This window comes from Peromyscus leucopus, chromosome 1 (genome assembly GCF_004664715.2).
Source record: "Peromyscus leucopus breed LL Stock chromosome 1, UCI_PerLeu_2.1, whole genome shotgun sequence".
Classification (NCBI taxonomy): Eukaryota; Metazoa; Chordata; class Mammalia; order Rodentia; family Cricetidae; genus Peromyscus; species Peromyscus leucopus.
Genome location: NC_051063.1, coordinates 184,881,717 through 184,899,670, shown reverse-complemented (window position 1 = coordinate 184,899,670; position 17,954 = coordinate 184,881,717). Strand labels below are relative to the sequence as shown.

At 54.8% G+C, this 17,954-nt stretch overlaps 1 protein-coding gene across 3 annotated transcripts; it reads left to right on the top strand.

Annotated features, from left to right (window-relative positions):
* The first annotated feature begins 1,419 nt into the window (after positions 1-1,419).
* On the top strand, positions 1,420-17,776 carry Eps8l1 (EPS8 like 1). Of its 3 annotated transcripts, none has more exons than XM_037202151.1 (20): positions 1,420-1,735; positions 2,419-2,472; positions 6,267-6,307; positions 6,496-6,554; positions 7,352-7,513; positions 7,744-7,893; positions 8,233-8,315; positions 8,529-8,793; positions 9,081-9,207; positions 9,411-9,499; positions 9,605-9,679; positions 9,781-9,929; positions 10,924-11,065; positions 11,175-11,203; positions 13,926-14,055; positions 14,149-14,280; positions 14,463-14,571; positions 14,679-14,853; positions 15,087-15,219; positions 15,332-17,776. In XM_037202151.1, exons 2-20 carry the CDS (start codon positions 2,456-2,458, stop codon positions 15,416-15,418), a joined length of 2,154 nt encoding a protein of 717 aa, XP_037058046.1. In that variant the 5' UTR covers positions 1,420-1,735; positions 2,419-2,455; the 3' UTR covers positions 15,419-17,776. The 3 variants fall into 3 exon arrangements, with proteins under 3 accessions (XP_037058046.1, XP_037058045.1, XP_037058047.1); XM_037202150.1 differs by lacking the exon at positions 1,420-1,735 and adding an exon at positions 1,760-1,835; XM_037202152.1 differs by lacking the exons at positions 1,420-1,735; positions 14,679-14,853; positions 15,332-17,776 and adding an exon at positions 1,760-1,835 and having other exon boundaries at positions 15,087-15,213.
* Positions 17,777-17,954: the final 178 nt, after the last annotated feature.

Below are 17,954 nucleotides of genomic sequence, written 5' to 3'. Positions count from 1 at the left end.
GGACCAGATGGGAATCACGGAGTGAAGGAGGGGAGAGGCGAGGAGTTGGCCCCTGATCTGCTCTCTGGGTTTTGCAGCCTTCAAATCTGACATTCCATCCACTAACGGGCAGCCAGCATAGACAAGCGTCTCCTTACTGAAAACGGGCCGGCTCAGCAGTGAGTGAAGGCGCTTGCCACAAAGCCTGACGCCTTGACGTCAACCCCCAGAAGTCACCACACGGTGGAAGGAGAGAACTTACAACACGGTTGCTCTCTGACCGCCACACGTACACCATCACACACACACATACACACACACACACACACACACACACACACACTCGTGCACACGAGCAGATAAAGGTAAAACCGTTTTTACTTAACACGGTGATCTCTAGTGCCACTGATTTTCTCACAAACGACAGGACGCCATTTCTTCTTTGCAGCTGAATAGTGCTCCACTGTGAGTGTGAACCACATTTCCCTTACTCATTCAGCCACTCTAGGCACCTACGCCCATTCCGCAACCTGACTATGATAAACGGTGTTGGGCAAACAGCTTAACACACTGGGCAGTGAAGACACACACTCATCACTGGGTTTGAGGAAGAAATGGTTGTACAGCTTAGTCACTGAGGACCAAGGCTCGGGAGAAGCATTTCGACAAGACACCTCGCTTCAGGAATGTGCTCATTTCAGGCATGTTCAGCTATGCTGGACTTTTCGTTTGAGTTTAGGTTTGGTTTATTACCATCGTTGTTTGGGTCTGTTGTAGCCCAGGCTGGCCTCAAACTCACTGTGTATCTGAGGATGCCCTTGAGCTCATGGTCCTCTTGCCTCCACCTTCCAAGTGCTGAGGTCACACGTGTGTGTATCCACGACCAGTTTATGTGAGGCTGGGGTCTGAGCCGGGCCTTCGTGTGTGTTAGGCAAACACTGTTCTGACTGAACTACATCCTCAGGTGAGTCTCACACTGCAGCCCAGGCTGGCCTTGAACTTACTACATAGCCCAGGCTGGCCTCAAACTCAACACAGTCCTTCTGCCCTTGGCCTCCAAGCTCACGGTGTAACAGGAGTCAGCCACCACCTCCAACTTTGTCCGTGTTTCTCAACCTGGGGGGTCTTGACCCCTTTGGGGCTCGCCTATCAGATGCTTACATTATGATGCGGAGCAGTAGCAAAGTTACAGTTACGAAGTAACAGCAAAATAATTTTGTGGCTGGGGGTCACCGCAACGTGAGGAACTGTATTAAGGGCTCATGTGAGGTAAGTCTTAACCCTCAGCTCCACGGAGGGGAATTTCCCAAGGAAGATGGGAGAGGGTAGATAGAGCCAGGGGGAAGGGAACTACGCGCGAGGTGTCCCGGGAGCCAGGACACAGGCTGGCCCTGGAGACACACGGCGGCCAGTGTTTGATCTCCTCTTCCACACACACTCTCCTGGTGACCTAGCTGTATGAACAAGTGGCCCAACCACCCCACACCTTAACTTCCTCTCTCTAGTCAATAGGAAATCCAACCTCCACCCCGCCCCCAGCGCCGAGGAGGACTCCAAGGCATGTTTAGGAGGAGGAGCTTTTCCCTCCGACGACGACGACGTGTGAACAAGTGTGACAGCAAATTGTTGTTATTGTTCTGTTGTTACAACGGACACACACATAATTTCCGGGATCCCCTGCAGCCAGCCCCAGCCCCCGCACTGGAGACGGTGTGGCAAGCCCCGCCCCCGAGCCACCTCCGGCCAGCCGTGCCAGGTGAGTGCTCAGGTATGCGGGAGCCACAAGGCCTGGGAGGAGTCGAGAATACTAGGGAGGGAGAGCTGAAGCCTGGGCGTCAGACAGAGCCAGCAGGCAGGTGAGGAAGCCTGAACACCGAGGGTGGCCAGGCCGGACCCCGGCGTGAGGGAGGACAGAGCTGGGGGGCTGGGTACCGGGATTTGACGGAGGAGGGCTGGAGCCTGGGCCCCTGGGTCTGAGGGAGGAGAGCTGAGGTCTAGACTTTCAGATATGAGGGATAAGGTCCCCCCCCCTGGTCCCCTAGGTCTGAGCAAGGAGGGTTGGAATCCAGATTCTTGGATCTGAGAGATGAGGTCCTCCCTGGACCCCTGGATCTGAACAAGGAGGCCTGGGGTCTAGACTCTTGTATCTGAGGATAACGTTCTCCCTGGTCCCCTGGGTCTGAGGAAAGAAGTCTGGGGCTTGGAAGTCTGGGTGTAAGAAAGGAGAGCTGAGGTCCGAACTTCAGGGTCTGAAGGAGGAGGGCCGGCCCCCTGGGTGAGAGGAAGTGATCAGGTCTTGACTCCTGGATCTAAAGAAGGGATCCCCGGGTCTAAAGGAGCCAGGCCGGGGCCTGGACAACTTGGTCTGTGGGAGGAGGGTTGAGTCAGGGTCACGTCACCGAGCCAAGTCAGTCCCTCACGTCTTTGCCGGCTCTCCAGGCACCTCCAGGTGGACAGAGCGCCGCATCCTGCCACCATGAGCACCTCCGCGGGGTAAGTGCCCCCTGCCCCGCAAGCCCTCGCCCCTTCACCCTTCCCCCACACCTGCAGATCCTGTTTCCACCACCCAGGCCCTAGACATTCTGGAGGAATGCTCCCCTCCCTGCCCAGCCTGTGGTTGGGCACAGACAGAAGGGGTTCCGTTGTAAACGTGCATACTCTGCCACGGTGTGGCTCCGGCAGGGGCATGCCACGTCCCGGAACCCAGCCCCTCCTCTCGACAAATGGGAATCATCGGGGACGTGAGTTGACAGAATCGGGCACCGCAGGACTCAGCTGGCCGTTCCCACAGCCGGCACTCCGCCTTTAGGAACTGCCGCTGCTCCCGTCCTTATCTTAGTATTAAATATCGACCCTCTGCTAGAAAAACAGGGCTGAGGACGGGGAAGACTCTGATCTCCTGGAGGGAATGGGCGGGAAGACAGAGGAGGGGTAGACATTAACCCGGTGAGTTCTCCAGCCCGGCGGTCAGCAAATGTAGGGACATGTCGCAAGCAAGGATGAAGAGGAAAAGCGGGAGTCTAAGGAGACTTTACTGCCTAACTCTGACCTGCTGTTATTCTGGTAGAAACGAGGATTTAAGAAATTACAGAGAGTGGGGAATGCCGCTCGGCTAGTAGACTGCTTGCCTAGCAGTATTAGACTGGGGTCTAATCCACAGCACCGCGCAAACAAGGCATAGGCACACATTAATCCCAGCACTCAAGGGGCAGAGGCGGAGGCAGGCAGATCTCTGCAAGTTCAAGGCCAGCCTGGTCTATATAGCAAGCTCCAGGCCAGCTAAGGCTACATGGTGAGACCCCATTTCAAAAAACATCCGAATAAATTAACCAGTCATGGAGGAGTATGCCTATGTTCCCAGTACTTAGGATGTAAAGACAAGAGGATCAGGAGCTCAACATCCTCCTCAGCTTTGGGGCCAGCCTGGGCTACATGGCACTGTGTCTCAACAAGAAAGAACGGCTGCAAGTCGTAATTTTAAGAGGAGACTGAGGAAGAGACAGGAAATGATTTGCCTGGGAAGATCTGAACCCTGGTGGGAGGGGAAGGAGATAATTCCATGCCTACTTCAGCTACTGAAAGTTGCTGTATCAATTCCCGTGTATTGAGCAACTACTGTGTGCTAAAACCTGTGTATCACCATAATCAGAATCCTAATTATTACTGAGACTGAAAAACACTTCACCTACTGGGTTGAATTTGTACAACAGCCACACCAGGTAGATGCTGTAATATGTTACAGGGAGGGAAACTAAGGTAGGAAAGATTAAGTCCCTTAACCAGGATCTTGTGGGTTTTGTTTTGGTTTGTTTGTAGGTTTATTTTTATTTTTATTTATGTGTGTGTGTCTGTCTGTCTGTCTGTGGGTTTGTGCACATGAGTACGGTGCCTGCAGAGGTCAAAAGAGAGCATTGGATCTCCTGGAGTTGGGAACTGAACTTGGGTCCTCTGGAAGAGTTGTTTTTTTGTTTGTTTGTTTGTTTGTTTGGGTTTTTTTGGTTTTTCGAGACAGGGTTTCTCTGTGTAGCTTTGTGCCTTTTCCTGGGACTCACTCTGTAGACCAGGCTGGCCTCGAACTCACAGAGATCCGCCTGGCTCTGCCTCCCGAGTGCTGGGATTAAAGGTGTGCACCACCATAGCCCACTGCTCAGCCATCTCTCCAGCCCTGGGGTCTTACTTGTTTGTATTGTTTGTTTTGCTGCTGTTTTGTTTTGTTTACAGAGTCTTGTTCTTTTTTATGTCGAGACAGGGTCTCACTAGGTAGCCCAGGCTGGCCTCAAACTTACAGAAATCCTCCCATCTCTGTCTTCCGAGTTCTGGGATGATGGGTGTGCACTAATCACCCCAGGCTCTGCCCTCATCTCTGTGTTAGTCAGTGTTCTCTAAAGGGACAGAACTGGTAGAATAAACACCACACACACACACACACACACACACGCACGCACGCACGCACACGCACACGCACACGCACACAGGACTTACTGGCGTGGTAGTCCAGTAACGGCTGCCTCATGACAGCAAGGCCAAGAGTCCAGTAGTTGTTCAGACTGAATGTGTGAACCCCCGGTCTGGGGCTGGAGTCCCCAGGAATTCCTAGAGAGCTGTTGATCTTCGCTCTACATTAGATCCTGAAGAAGTGTGTCCTAATATCAGTGAAGGAAGGCCTCGGCAACCGGACAGATGAACCTGCCAAACAGAGTGAGGGCAAGAGGCAAAAAGCAGGAGTGTCCTACTTCCGTGTCCTTTTGTGTGGGCTGCCACCCTGGGTGTGGGCCAGGGTTAGGACGGGTCTCCCCACCTCAGATGGTCCAACTGAGAAAATCCCTCACAGGTGTGCCCAGCACCTTGGATTTAAGTTGATTCCAGATGTAGTCAAGTTGACAACCAAGATTAGCCATCCATCTTGTTAATTGTATATCTCTCTGTCTTTCTCTCTGCCTGTTGTGTGTGTGTGTGTGTATGTGTGTGTTTCTGTGTCTGTCTCTTTTTCTCTGTGTGTCTGTCTCATTCTGTCTCTTTCCCTCTCTGTGTCTGTCTCTCTCTCTCTCTCTCTCTGTCTCTGCTCTCTCTCTCTCTCTCTCTCTCTCTCTCTCTCTCGTGTGTATGTGTGTGTGTGTGTCTGTCTGTCTCTCTGTCTCTCTCATGTGTATGTGTGTGTCTGTCTGTCTCTCTCTGTCTCTCTCTCGTGTGTGTGTGTGTCTGTCTGTCTCTATCTATCTTTCTGTCTCTTTCCCTCTCTGTGTGTGTCTCTGTCTCTCTCTGTGTCTCTGTCTCTCTCTCACCCTCGTGTGTGTGTGTGTGTGTGTGTGTGTGTGTGTGTGTGTGTGTGGTGCCTGCAGAGGCTAGAAGAGGGCATTGATCTCCTGAAGCTGGAATTACAGGTGGTTGTGAGCAGCCTGGCCTGGTTGCCTGGAAGTGAGCTAGGGTCTTCTAGAAAGGCAACAAATTCTCTCAACCAAATTCTCTGAGCCAACTCTCCAGCCCCATCTGCCCCGTGAATTTGAAACCAGAGCTGGGTATTGGAGTGTATGCTTATATTTCCAGCACATTGGCAGTATAGGCAGTAAGAACAAGAGTTCAACACCATCCTCAGCTGCATAGTGAATTCAGGACCCTACCTCAAAAACGCAAAAGCATTTTTTTTTTTAATAAAAAAGAGAAACTGAACATAGTTGTGTATGCCTTAATTCCAGCCCTTGGAAGGCAGAGGCAGGAGGATCTCTGTGAGTTTGGGGCCTGGTCTCCCTAGCGAGTTCTAGCCAGGGCTACATAGGGAGAACCCATCTTAGGAAGAGAGGGAAAGAGAGACAGACAGACAGACAGAGACAGACAGAGAGAGAATATTTGAACCCAGGTCTGTGTAATGCAGCGGTCTGAGCCCCCGCCCCCCACATTATCACATCATACCACCTTTTTAAACACCAGTGTTGCCCTGTTCCCACCTGCTCAAACTTTCCATGGCTCCCCATCACCTTCTTGATGCTTTGCCTGCCATTCCTCCAGGATCTATCACCACCCCCACGGCGCCTCTAAGCCAGTGGCCCTCAGCCTGTGGGTCATGACCCCGTTGGGGGTCAAATGACTTTTTCATGGGGGTCGTATGTCAGCTACCTGCATATCAGATGTTTGCATTACGATTCATAGCCGTAGCAAAATTACAGCTATGAAGTAGCAATGAAAAGAACTTTATGGCTGGGGGTCCCCACAACATGAGGACCTGTATTTAAGGGTCCCAGTGTTAGGAAGGTTGGAACCACTGCTCTAAGCCCTTATTTTTCCCCCACCAGGCCTGAAGCTGCACCCAAACCGAGTGCGAAGTCTATCTATGGTGAGCTTGAGGGTGAAGGAGACCAAGAATAAAGGTCTTGGGAGAAGACAGAAAGCAGCCTGTGGTCTCTGGTCTGAGGGAGGAGGCTGGGTCTGGACTCCTGGTCTGAGGGAGGAGGGCTGGGGCTGGATCTAAGGGACAAGGCTGAAGTCTGACATCTGGATGCACTTTCCCCTCCCTGCCCTTAGAGCAAAGGAAACGTTACTCCACTGTGGTTATGGCTGACGTGTCCCAGTATCATGTCAATGTGAGTCTGTGTTTTCCTAAGATAACCTCTTGGGGATAAGTGGGCCCAAGGTAACAAGGCTTTTGCAAAAAGATGGTCTATCAAGCAAAAAAGACTCCAGGGCCCAGTAGTGGCAGCACACATACTTTTAAAGCCAGCACTTGGGGGGCAGAGACAGGCGGATCTCAGGGTTCGAGGCCAGCCTGGTCTGCAGAGTGAGTTCCAGGACAGCCAGGGTTACACAGAAAACCTTGTCTTCAAAGAGAGAGAGAGACAGAGAGACTCTAGGAAAACTCAGCCCTGTCTTCCTATGGATGTCCCTCCTCATTGCCTGAGACCTACCTGATCAGTTCCATCAAATCTTCTCTGAGCCGTCCCTGGAGCTGGATGCAGGGACAAATCATCCACAACTATGGCAGTTTCGAGAGATCCCACAAGAGGGTGTGGAATATTATAATACAGAGCAGAGAAAGCACTTAAGGGAGTTCAATCCTTAATATTGCCTGCCCTTGAGGGAGAAGATGGCCAAATTAGAAGGAAATCTACCCAGTACTGGCCACTGAAAGAGCCCTGGTGGCTTGGAGGCTGGTTTGTTTTGTTTTGCTTTGCTTTGCTTTGTTTTATGCCTTCTGGGTCTGAAGGAAGAGGGCTGGAGCCTGGACTGGAGTCCTGGTTCTAAGGAGGACTGAGGTCTAGACTCAAGGGTCTGGGAGAAGTGTGGTTAGACTGAATTGGAAGTCTGCCTCCAGAGGCCCTTAGCCCACCCAGTGCCAGCCTGCCATTGCCTGGGACTCACTGCTTTCTCTGTCTCCTGCCAGCACCTGGTCACCTTCTGCCTGGGGGAGGAGGATGGCGTGCACACGGTAGAAGATGCTTCCAGAAAGCTGGCCGTCATGGACAGCCAGGGGCGCGTCTGGGCACAGGAGATGCTACTGAGAGTGTCACCTGGCCATGTCACTCTGCTTGACCCCGTCTCCAAGGTGCCAGGGGGCATGTGGGTAGAAAGTGCACGGGGCTGGGATCCGAGTGTGAATCTTAGCTCCTAAGCGTCCTTCCCCTGGGAACTTTGGCAAGCTGTCTTTTGGAACCTCGGCTATTAAACAGGCTGTTATTTCTAGTCCCCTACATTCCTGTAGTTGCCAGTTCCTGGGCATGGCTGTCGTGGTATCAGGAGTCTATGCCTCCTTTACCTTTCGGTCCCATCCTGCAGGAGGAACTAGAGTCATATCCTCTTGACGCCATCGTACGCTGCGACGCGGTGATGCCCCGCGGCCGGAGCCGCTCGCTGCTGCTCCTGGTGTGCCAAGAGCCAGAGCGGGCACAACCAGACGTGCATTTCTTCCAAGGCCTGCTCCTCGGGGTGAGTGGGCGTGGCTCCATGAGGCTTTCTTTGTGGGCGGAGGCAGAGGCGGGGCTTCCATGTTTGGGGGCGGGGCCTAGGGAAGCGAGTCTGGGAGGGAGCCGGATTTGAGGGCAGGTGGAACGCTGGACCAAGACTGAACGTAATGATGGGAAGAAGATGCTGGCGAAAGGCTGGGACACTCTGGGGCCTTGAGAAAAACCTGGGAAGGATGGTCTGGGGAGCAGATAGAACCAAGATGAGGGTCCAAGACAGCTGGAGGCGGGGCGCTAACCGGAGAGGGGTCTGGGCGGACAATGGGTGGGGCGCAAAGAGGAGGTCTGAAAGTATGATTGGCAGGCGGAGCTGATCCGTGAGGACATCCAAGGTGCTCTGCAGAACTACCGCTCTGGACGCGGGGAACGCAGGGCGGCAGCGCTCAGGTGAGGAGAAGGAGGTAGATGCAGAACGCTCTGGAAAACTTTCTCCTTCTATGGGCTCATTCTCCTCAACTAAGACCCCCCACTCCAGACTTGAACCTGTGTCTCTGTATCCAATTGCTCACTATGAAACGCCCAGACTACGTTTGACCATCTCTCTCTCTCCCTGGTCCCCTTGGTTGGCCCAGCCTCACTTTCCCCCTTCTCATTACCCAGGGCAACGCAGGAGGAGCTGCAGCGTGGCGCCTCTCCAGCGGCGGAGACCCCGCCCTTACAGCGTCGCCCCTCAGTCCGCGCGGTGATCAGCACCGCGGAACCGTCCGCAGACCGCGGGCGACCCCAGGTGGAGCCAATTCCAGAGACGGGAGAAGCGGGGAGACCCGGTCCAGCTCGCACCACCACGAGCAACGCTACCCCGACCTCCCCGGACCTGGGCCCGCGGGGGCCGGAGCTGGCGGGTCTACAGGCGGAGCGGGACGTGGTGAGCATGCGTGAGAGGCACCAGCTTGGGAAAGGATTCCCAGGACAATCAAGTCAGATTGGGGGTGAGGGACGAGATTCAGGAACGTGGCACCTCTAGGTGCTGAGCTCGGGGGTGGGGCTTAGTTCTAGGAGTGTGGCTAGCGTCCTTGGGTATAGCACCACCCCCTGCTCCAGTTATGGGCGTGGCCTGACTTAGGAGGTGTGTCCCGAGCTCAGTCTGGAGACCCGGACCTTGACCAGTCTGAGACTCAGGAGCATCCCTCTTGCCCCTCTTGCGTCCCGCAGGATATCCTGAACCACGTGTTCGACGACGTGGAGAGCTTCGTATCCAGACTGCAAAAGTCAGCAGAGGCTGCCCGGGTTTTGGAGCACCGCGAGCGCGGCCGCAGGACACGACGCCGAGCTGCGGGAGGTAAGGGGCCTGCCTCCATGTCTAACCGAGACCACGCCTTTCTGGATGACGCCCCAAAATCCTCTCTCCCTGGGGTCTGTCTCCCACCGCCAGCCAGGTCTGACTTCCTAAGGCCATCTGCTTGGGTGTTTACTCCTTTGGAACGATTATCTATCTAATGCTGTCCGGTTGTCCCCACCACCTCACCTGCTCCCCACCCACAGAGGGCCTGCTGACGCTGCGAGCCAAGCCTCCCACCGAGGCCGAATACACCGACGTGCTTCAGAAAATCAAATATGCCTTCAGTCTGCTGGTGAGGACGCATCCATTGCTGGGCATCGGTGGGGTGAGGGCGCTCTGACTCCGACCGTCCGTCCATCATCTGTGCGCTAATATTAAATGACTTCCTTCCACCCAGGCCCGATTGCGCGGCAACATCGCCAACCCGTCCTCTCCAGAGTTGCTGCACTTTCTGTTCGGACCTCTGCAGATGGTGAGGCTCGCTCCCAGCCCTTGCCCACCCCCGTTTTGGAAGGTTTGGGATTAGACTCCAAGAAGGTCTTGTCGGCATGCTCACTCCTGTTGGCTTGGTAGATCGTGAATACTTCAGGCGGCCCTGAGTTCGCGAGCAGTGTGCGACGACCGCATCTGACGTTGGAGGCAGTGGCGCTGCTCCGCGACAATGTCACTCCTCGTGAAAACGCGCTATGGACCTCGCTGGGGGACTCCTGGACCCGCCCAGGGTGAGAGGGGAAACCAGAGGATAGAGGCAGGAGTCGGAGCGCAGAACGCTGCTAAATAAACTGAGGAGGGGACAGGATTTGGTAAATGCCAGGCTCCAATTGTAAAAAAAAGGCTTGAAATTAGTGTGAAGAAAAGGTTTGAGATCTAACTAGTCTGAGTGAAGCAAAAGGCGGGGCTTAGGGAATTTAGAGACTGGACTACAGGGCAAGGAGGGTGCTTAGGTGAGCGGGATGCAGCTACATGGAAAAGGCGGGATGTGCGGAAGGCGTGGCCTATAGGAGAGGAGGGAGTCTGTGCTTGGAGGCTTAAGGGCAGAAGCAGAGCCAGGGGGCCAAAGATCAAGGTGGAGTGATAGAAGTGTTTAGAAAGTAGCTAGACTCTGGGGCTTGGTGGCACACACCTGATCCCAGCGCTTGGGAAGTGGAGACCGGAGGATCGAAGTTTAAGATTGCCCTCCGCTAGAAATCAAGCTTGAGACGCTGTCAAAAAAAATGGCGGTGTGGAAGGCTGAGTTTTTGCAAGTTTTATCCTGGAGCTCATGCAAATGTGGACGGAGAGAAATGCCTCCACAAAATTGTCCTCCGGAAAAAAAAAGTGGGGGGGTGGGAGTTGGGGATTTAGCTCAGTAGCAGAGCGCTTGCCTAGCAAGCGCAAGGTCCTGGGTTCGGTCCTCAGCTCTGGAAAAAAAAAGATTGTCCTCTGATGTTCACGTGTGCTCGCCCACACCCACACACTCGCAATAATAAGTAAACAGATCAATGTTTCATGTAATGAGCACTTAGGAAATAGAATCAGGAGGCTCTCTGCAAGTCAAGGCCACACTAGTCTCAAAAGCTAGCTCCAGGCTAGCCAGGGCTGTCTATCAAGACTGCCCTAACCCTCCACCACCACCACCACCCCCAAATAGGAAATGGTTTGGCCTCAGAGGCTGGAGGAGGCTAATCATGCCCTAGGCTAGTCTAGCCTAATGTTTGGCTGGGTCTCTGGCCACAGGGTGGAGCTGCCCCCGGAAGAAGGGTCTCCATACAGTCCCGAATTCTACAGCGGCTGGGAGCCTCCGGCCACTGACCCGCAGGGCCGGGCCTGGGAGGACCCCGTGGAAAAACAGCTGCAGCATGAGAGACGGCGCAGGCAGGTGAGGCGGGCTGCCAGGGAAGCACTGGGTCCCCCTTTCCGCACAACAGGGGTGAGCAGGAAATCGGAGGTCTGGCCTGCCTGACCCCAACCTCTCTTACTTCCCGCAGCAAAGCGCCCCCCAGGTCGCTGTCAATGGGTGAGTGAGTGTCAGGTGCAGGGCGGCCAGGGATGGGCTTGGGAGGACTGAGTCCCGGGGGTCACCCCGGCGGCGCTGACTCCGACCCTCCCCTTTTTTCTTGTCTTTTTTTTCCCCCTCTGCCTTCCCGGCTCTTTGCAGGTGGGTGAGGTGGTGAGGAGGCGGGGCTGGGGTTAGGGTGGGGGTAGGAGTCAGGAGGGAGGGGGGAGGAGCCCAGAACTCTGGGTCCAAGGGAAGAGGGAATGGATGGAGGCTTAGATTCCGGAAGCTGTAAGAGTAAGGAGCTGAAAGTGGGTGTGTCTAAGAGCTTGGACGCCCGGTGTCCTTAAAAGACTGAAAAAGTGCAGTTTGGTGTTCTAGGACCTGGGAAGCACCCCTGCTCGAGTCCCCAGAGCACAGAGCACTGGGTGTCAGAGAAAAGATAGAGACCTAAAAGCAGGGTTGGGACTTCCGAGAAGTTGGAGACAAGTTTGAGGAAATGTTAGGAAGTGCCAGCATCTCTGGGCCACTAACTGAGGTGGGACTTTTGGCTTCCTAATGATCTAAGGAATAGCCACCTACTGGGCGCAACCCGGAATGCTTGCAGGGCTAAAAAGATCGAGGAAATCGAAGGTCAAGACTCGGACTTCTTCCTAGTTCCCTGGGAAGGAAAGAACTAAGGACCTAAATGTATATATAGTTCTACCGAATGTGGACGCTGAGGGCTGTGGGTCCAGGAGAGGAAGTGATGGAGAGGGATCACAACTTTAGGATCCTTGGACAAATAGGGGCCAGGAGTGGAGGGAGTGGATGCAGGTTGAGCAGGAGGAGATGAATGGGGCTCTAGGGGAGGGCCCCAGCGGAGGGTCTCAGCAGGGACGGCATACTGGGAGCTGTCAGTCCCACACATGGGGCAGCGCGGCCCTGAAGAGCCCCCTTCTCCCTTGCACAGGTAGGCCTGATCCGGGATGAGGTCTCTCTTGCTGGGTGGGGGGCAGAGCCAACTGTCCCCCAGGCTGCCTGGTGCTGCTGCCTGGTGCTGCAGGACCCTCTCCTCTGTCTGCCTGCTTCTGAATCTTGGGCTCAGCACCTCTAGCTTTTTACTCACCTTCTCTGGCTATAATTTCTTTGCCTGGAAGGGCGAGCGAGTCTCTGGTGCTGTAAGGGGCTTTGCAAAGAGCTCAGTGCTGTGACTCGGCTTGAGTTCGAATCCAGCCGCATGCAGAGCACTTCAGAGTGACCCTGACAAGGGCAACCTGAGGCCAGCTCAGTTAAACCTTTCTCCTGTGCGCTGGCTATCACTACGCTACGCTCTCAGTGCCTTCCCTATGAAAAGTGAATAAATAATAGCCATATTCTGATGGTGCAGGGCTGTGAATCCCAGCCTCTCAGAAGCTTGCAGCAGGAGGGTCAAAAATTCGAGGCCTATGTGGACTACACAGTGAACTTCAAAGGCCAGCCTGGGCAAAGCAACAGGCCTTGCCTCAAAACAAAACAAATTTAAAAAGAGGTCCTAGGAGGGGCTGGAGAGACGGCTCAGTGGTTAAGAGCACTGGCTGCTCTTCCACAGGACCAGGGTTCAATTCCGGCACCCATCCAGCAGCTCACAACCATCTTTCACTCCAGTCTCAGAGGATCCAATGCTCTCTTCTGGTCTCTGAAGACACCAGGCACACAGGTTATGCACAGACTTACATGCAGACAAAACATCTCTCTACATAAAATAACGCAGAGGGCTGGGCTGTAGCTCAGTGGCCGAGCATTTGACCAGAATCCACCAGTAAAGGGTTGGGGGCATAGCTCAGCAGGAGAGTGACTGCCCAGGAATCCAGCAGTGAGGGGCTGGGGTGTGGCTAAGAGGTAAAGCACTTGCCTAGAATCTACCACGGAGGGGCTGGGAGATGGTTCAGTGGACAGTGCCTGCCAGGCATGCACAAGGCACTGGGTTCAATCCCCTGTGCCACAGAAAAGGTGGAGGGGGTGTAATAGTGAGATCTCGGGAGAAGGAAGGAACCAAGCGGAGTCCAAATTCATGGAACCACAAGGGAACTCCAGGAGAGCGGAATCTGAACAGTGACGGGCATGCGATGCTGTATAAGCATAAGGGTTAGCCATGGTTTGTTCGCTGCCCATTGTCCTAGTGGGTGACCAGTATAGATCTGCTGTTTCTAGGTGAGTCTCACTGTTCTCACTCAGCAAGTGAGGAGCTGGAGGGATGACTCGGAGGCTAACACTGTCTGCTCTTGCAGAGGACCTAGGTTCATTCAGCTCCCAGCACATGGTGTGGCCCACAACCATCTGTAAGGCCAGCTCCGGGAAACCAGTTCTAGGACACCTTCTTCTAGACTCTGTGGGTACTGCACACAGGTGGTGTACATACATACATACATGCAGGTCAAACGCACACAACATTAAGAACAAAAACGCAAGCCAGGGACTGGGGATGTGGCTCGGAAGTAAAGCACTTCCCTAGCATGCACAAGGCCCTGGGTTCAATCCCCAGTAGCCCATGATGAATCAAATAGTAATCATAACACAGCATGTCCACTGCATGGTACCAGGCAAGGAAACGAGCTAACTACATTCAGGCTGTGACTCCAGTGTCAAGCCTGTATTAACATATTAACCTGGGCCTCTGCTCTGACCCCTGCATGGCTCTAACCCCACCTCACACCAGCACCTTATAGACCAGACCAGCCGGGCTGGCTACCTCCTCATCTCCTACCGCTTTCATTCTCCCCAGTCATCAAGATCCAGAACTGGAAGCTGAGTCGCAGCTAGAGGAGAGAGCCAGAAAGTGGGTTCTGTGTAATTATGACTTCCAGGCCCGAAATAGCAGCGAGCTGTCTGTCAAGCACCGAGATGTGTTGGAGGTTAGCGATGCGGGGGCCTGAGACCCCGAAATTGGCCAGTTCAGCCCTAGGCATAGAACCAGGGCATGAATTTTCTCTTTATCCTCCACCCAGGTCCTGGATGACAGGCGCAAGTGGTGGAAGGTTCGGGACCATCGGGGACAGGAGGGCTATGTACCCTATAACATCCTGACACCCCACCCTGGACCTCAGGTGCACCGCAGCCCAAGTCCTGCTGGAAACCTAGTAAGTCAGCATGTTCCTGCTTCTTCGGGGAGAAGTGGGGGCAGAGGTCATCCCCTAGGTCCAGGGGATGAGGGCAGAGAAAATCCGATGTGAAGGATACTGCTTGGAAAAGAGAGTGAGTGTTCAGATGTTTATTGAGGAAGAGGCTGGAAGCCTTAATCCCACTCTTCATTCCCTCCCAGGAGACTAGTACCCCTCCTCCCCCACCCGCACCAGCTCCGGCCCCTGCTCAGGTGCGGCCCCACTGGGACAGTTGTGACAGTCTCAACAGTCTGGACCCCAGCGAGAAGGGTGAGTGATGGAGCGTCGCTCTGGGAAGTGATCCTTCGCTTTTCAGGCTCCACCCTGGGCACGCTAGAGGCTCCCAACCCCCTCCCTTCACGGTTTCCCTCCTGCAGAGAAATTCTCCCAGATGCTCAGTGTCAATGAGGAGCTGCAGGCGCGCCTGGCGCAGGGCCGTTCGGGACCTAGCCGGGTAGCCCCGGGACCCCGCGCCCCGGAGCCCCAGCTCAGCCCGCGCTCTGAGGCCTCGGCGGTCCGTGCCTGGCTGCAGACCAAGGGCTTTAGCTCCGGGTGAGTGGGGCTCCCCGGGGCTAGTCTGCACGGACAGATACCTGAACTAAAAGTCGAGATTCCCATTGGTCCAGGGGTGGGGGCGTGGAAACCATGGGGCAGGGGCCAGATCTCCAGACCCTCCCCCCAACTTCCTTGTTTGAGAACTGATTGGACAAGCAGCTAGGTGGTTATGGCATGATCGGTGAGTTTATGGGAACTTGAGCTGTGATGGCCCCTGCTACCTTGCTCAGGACTGTGGACGCACTCGGCGTGCTGACCGGCGCACAGCTCTTCTCGCTGCAAAAGGAAGAGTTGCGAGCGGTGTGCCCCGAGGAAGGGGCGCGAGTGTACAGCCAAGTCACCGTGCAGCGCGCGCTGCTAGAGGTGAGCGAATCCTTCATGCTGGATGAGGCTGGATGAGGCGCGGGGCCGGGGGGAGGAGGGGGTTCGCCCAGGATTCACATACTCAGATCTTGATTTCTACCCCGCCCTCCAGGACAGAGAAAAAGTGTCCGAGCTGGAGGCCGTGATGGAGAAGCAAAAGAAAAAAGTGGAAGGCGAGGCCAAGATAGAAGTTATCTGATCCTCCCTGGCTCGTTTACAAAACATGATGAGACGGCGGGGTTCCCAGCGCCCCCTAGGACAACAGTCGCCAGACTCCTCCCCTTCACCAGCGGCGGTAGATGTCCTGAAGGATCGCCCACCCGGGTCTCCCCGCTACCTTGGCGGCAGACTGCACTGACAGTGCTGACTGGAATCCCCCCAGAGGGACCTCCGACTGCGGGAATGGGGAAGGGGGCGGAGCATAGAGACACTACCAGAGAGGCACGCCCAAGAGGCGCCCTGAGGGCCCTGTGCGTTGAGATGTGCTATAAACAGCCTTTTTAGGCCATGTCACCTGCTGCCCCCTCTCTTGCCGGGTACCAAGGAGCCAGGAAACTGAGAGATGCCCCACGTTTTCTCTCCATAAACCTGGAGACTCCGTCCCAGGCTTCCTCCTAATCACCGGTCTGTCCTCGCACTAGCCCTACCTACAACCTTTCTCTTGTTCAAAACTCTTCCGTGGCTCCTCGCTGTTCTCGGTCCTGTCATCTGGCATGGGGTTCTTCTTTCAAGTCCCTTACGTCTCCGACCACCCTGCATTTTGGCCCAGCCCCTTTCAGCCACAAGGGTTTCGCACCGACAGCTTCTGAGGGTTGGAGCAGCCTCCGTCATCTTGGCTCAGCTTATCTGGCCACCCTCGGGACGCCTGTGCCTAGCCTCTAAGGATCTGGCCATGAGATCTGGATGCTCCCTGGGCATGCCACAGGCTCTTGGGTCTTCCTGCCCCACTCAGTAACTCTCCCTGCCAAGCCATGCAACTTGTCCAGGTTATGCAGGTGGGTGATACCTGCTGGTTTTCTCTTCCAGGCTAGGTATCTCTAAGGCCTTTCTTTTCCCTGCATCCTTGAAACACTTCCAAGAGTCCCACCAGTGCGATCGGCCTCTACTCCCGGCGCAGTTCAGTCCTTACCTGGGCCACCAGGAGGCGCACCGCAAATCTGACCCAGGAGAACCAGCCTTGGGCTGACAGTCTCACTAGGCCCCCTTGTTTCTGGAAGAAGCCACTGCAGATCTCCAGTGCGCCTTCCCTGTCTTACAGCCGTGGCTTCTCCTGGCACATGTGATAAAACCTAACTCTAGCATGACAGCCGATGGCCCGCGACCCCTCTGGGCTCAGGAAATCCTTCCTCTCCGGGACTCCAGGCATTGGTTCATGCCGTTAGCTCCTCAGGGACATCCTGGTCCTATGAGGTCTGATCACTGCCTGGGGCATCATTTCTTATGTCAGAAATGATTGATTGGCTAGCTGATTGATTGCTTTTGTTGGAGGCAGTCTGGATACAGCCCCAAACTCTCCATTCTCCTGTTTCAAGCTTCCTGGGTGCTGGGAATACTGGCAAGTGCCCCGCTGCCGCCCTCTTTTCTAATAGGGAGACCAAAGAACAAGCAGTTGCCCAAACTTGATTCCCTCAGTGAGCTCCCAGGCTGCAGGCTGAAATGCAGGCAGGAGCCAGCTGGCTCGCTCTGGTCTGGACCCGGAACATTTCATCCTGACTTCACCCTCTGTTGATCACCTTGTCCATCGGTCCTCCAGTCCGCATCCAGCCAGAGGCACCTGTTACAACCCAAGTGGGACTGTACTCCGGTGGTCAGGCCTCCCACCTCAGAGCTCAAGTTCTCAACAGAGCCATGATCCCGCACAAAGCCACCACTTCAGTGCTAACCCTGCTGCCTCCTTTCAGCCCCGGGTTTCTTCAGACACCATAGCACACCTTCAGACATGGCTCACCCTGCCTGCCTCCTTCTAGGACCGTCTGTGCAGCTCGACATGAGGCCTGCTTTTGACTATCATAAACACCACACACATATATACACACCAGATACACATATACCATACACAGGCCCAACACACACACACACACACACACACACACACACACACACACACACACACACACCATACATCACATAACCCACACCCAACATCAGTCATACCATGCACGCCACACACACAGTCCACCCCAGACACCACCACCACACACTCTGCCCTCCCCCTTCCTCTCTCTACACAGCACTCCAGCTGAAATCCACAGCTATCTCCCTCCAGTGCACTTGCTCCTGGACCAAGCTGTCACTCCTGTGACTCCAGCAGGCAGAACAGAGCCCCGCTGGCAGTCTGGGCACAACCCTGACTGGAAAGGATGGCAGTACCATCCATCTCAAGACTGGCTCCTGGCTCTGTCCACTCACTGTGCCCACGAAGGACTGCTGACTTTTACTTACCATTTCCTCCTTTCCTAGAGAAGCTAAACCTGCGGTTTTCCATGTGGATCATTCCACATTTTCACTGCTGGCCACTGACTCATTTCTGAGGACTAAGTAAATCTGAGCACCATTATCAGAGTCATGGGCTTCCTTTGGACCCTTCTCACCTCATCTGGGCCCTCTGCTCCAGCTGCTCACTTTAGCAGGTGCCCTCCCCACACCTGGGAGCATGTGTCTCACCACCCACTGGACTCCATCCAAGTCAGACAGCCTGAGCACACAAGCAGGAAACGGGCCACACCCGGCGGGAG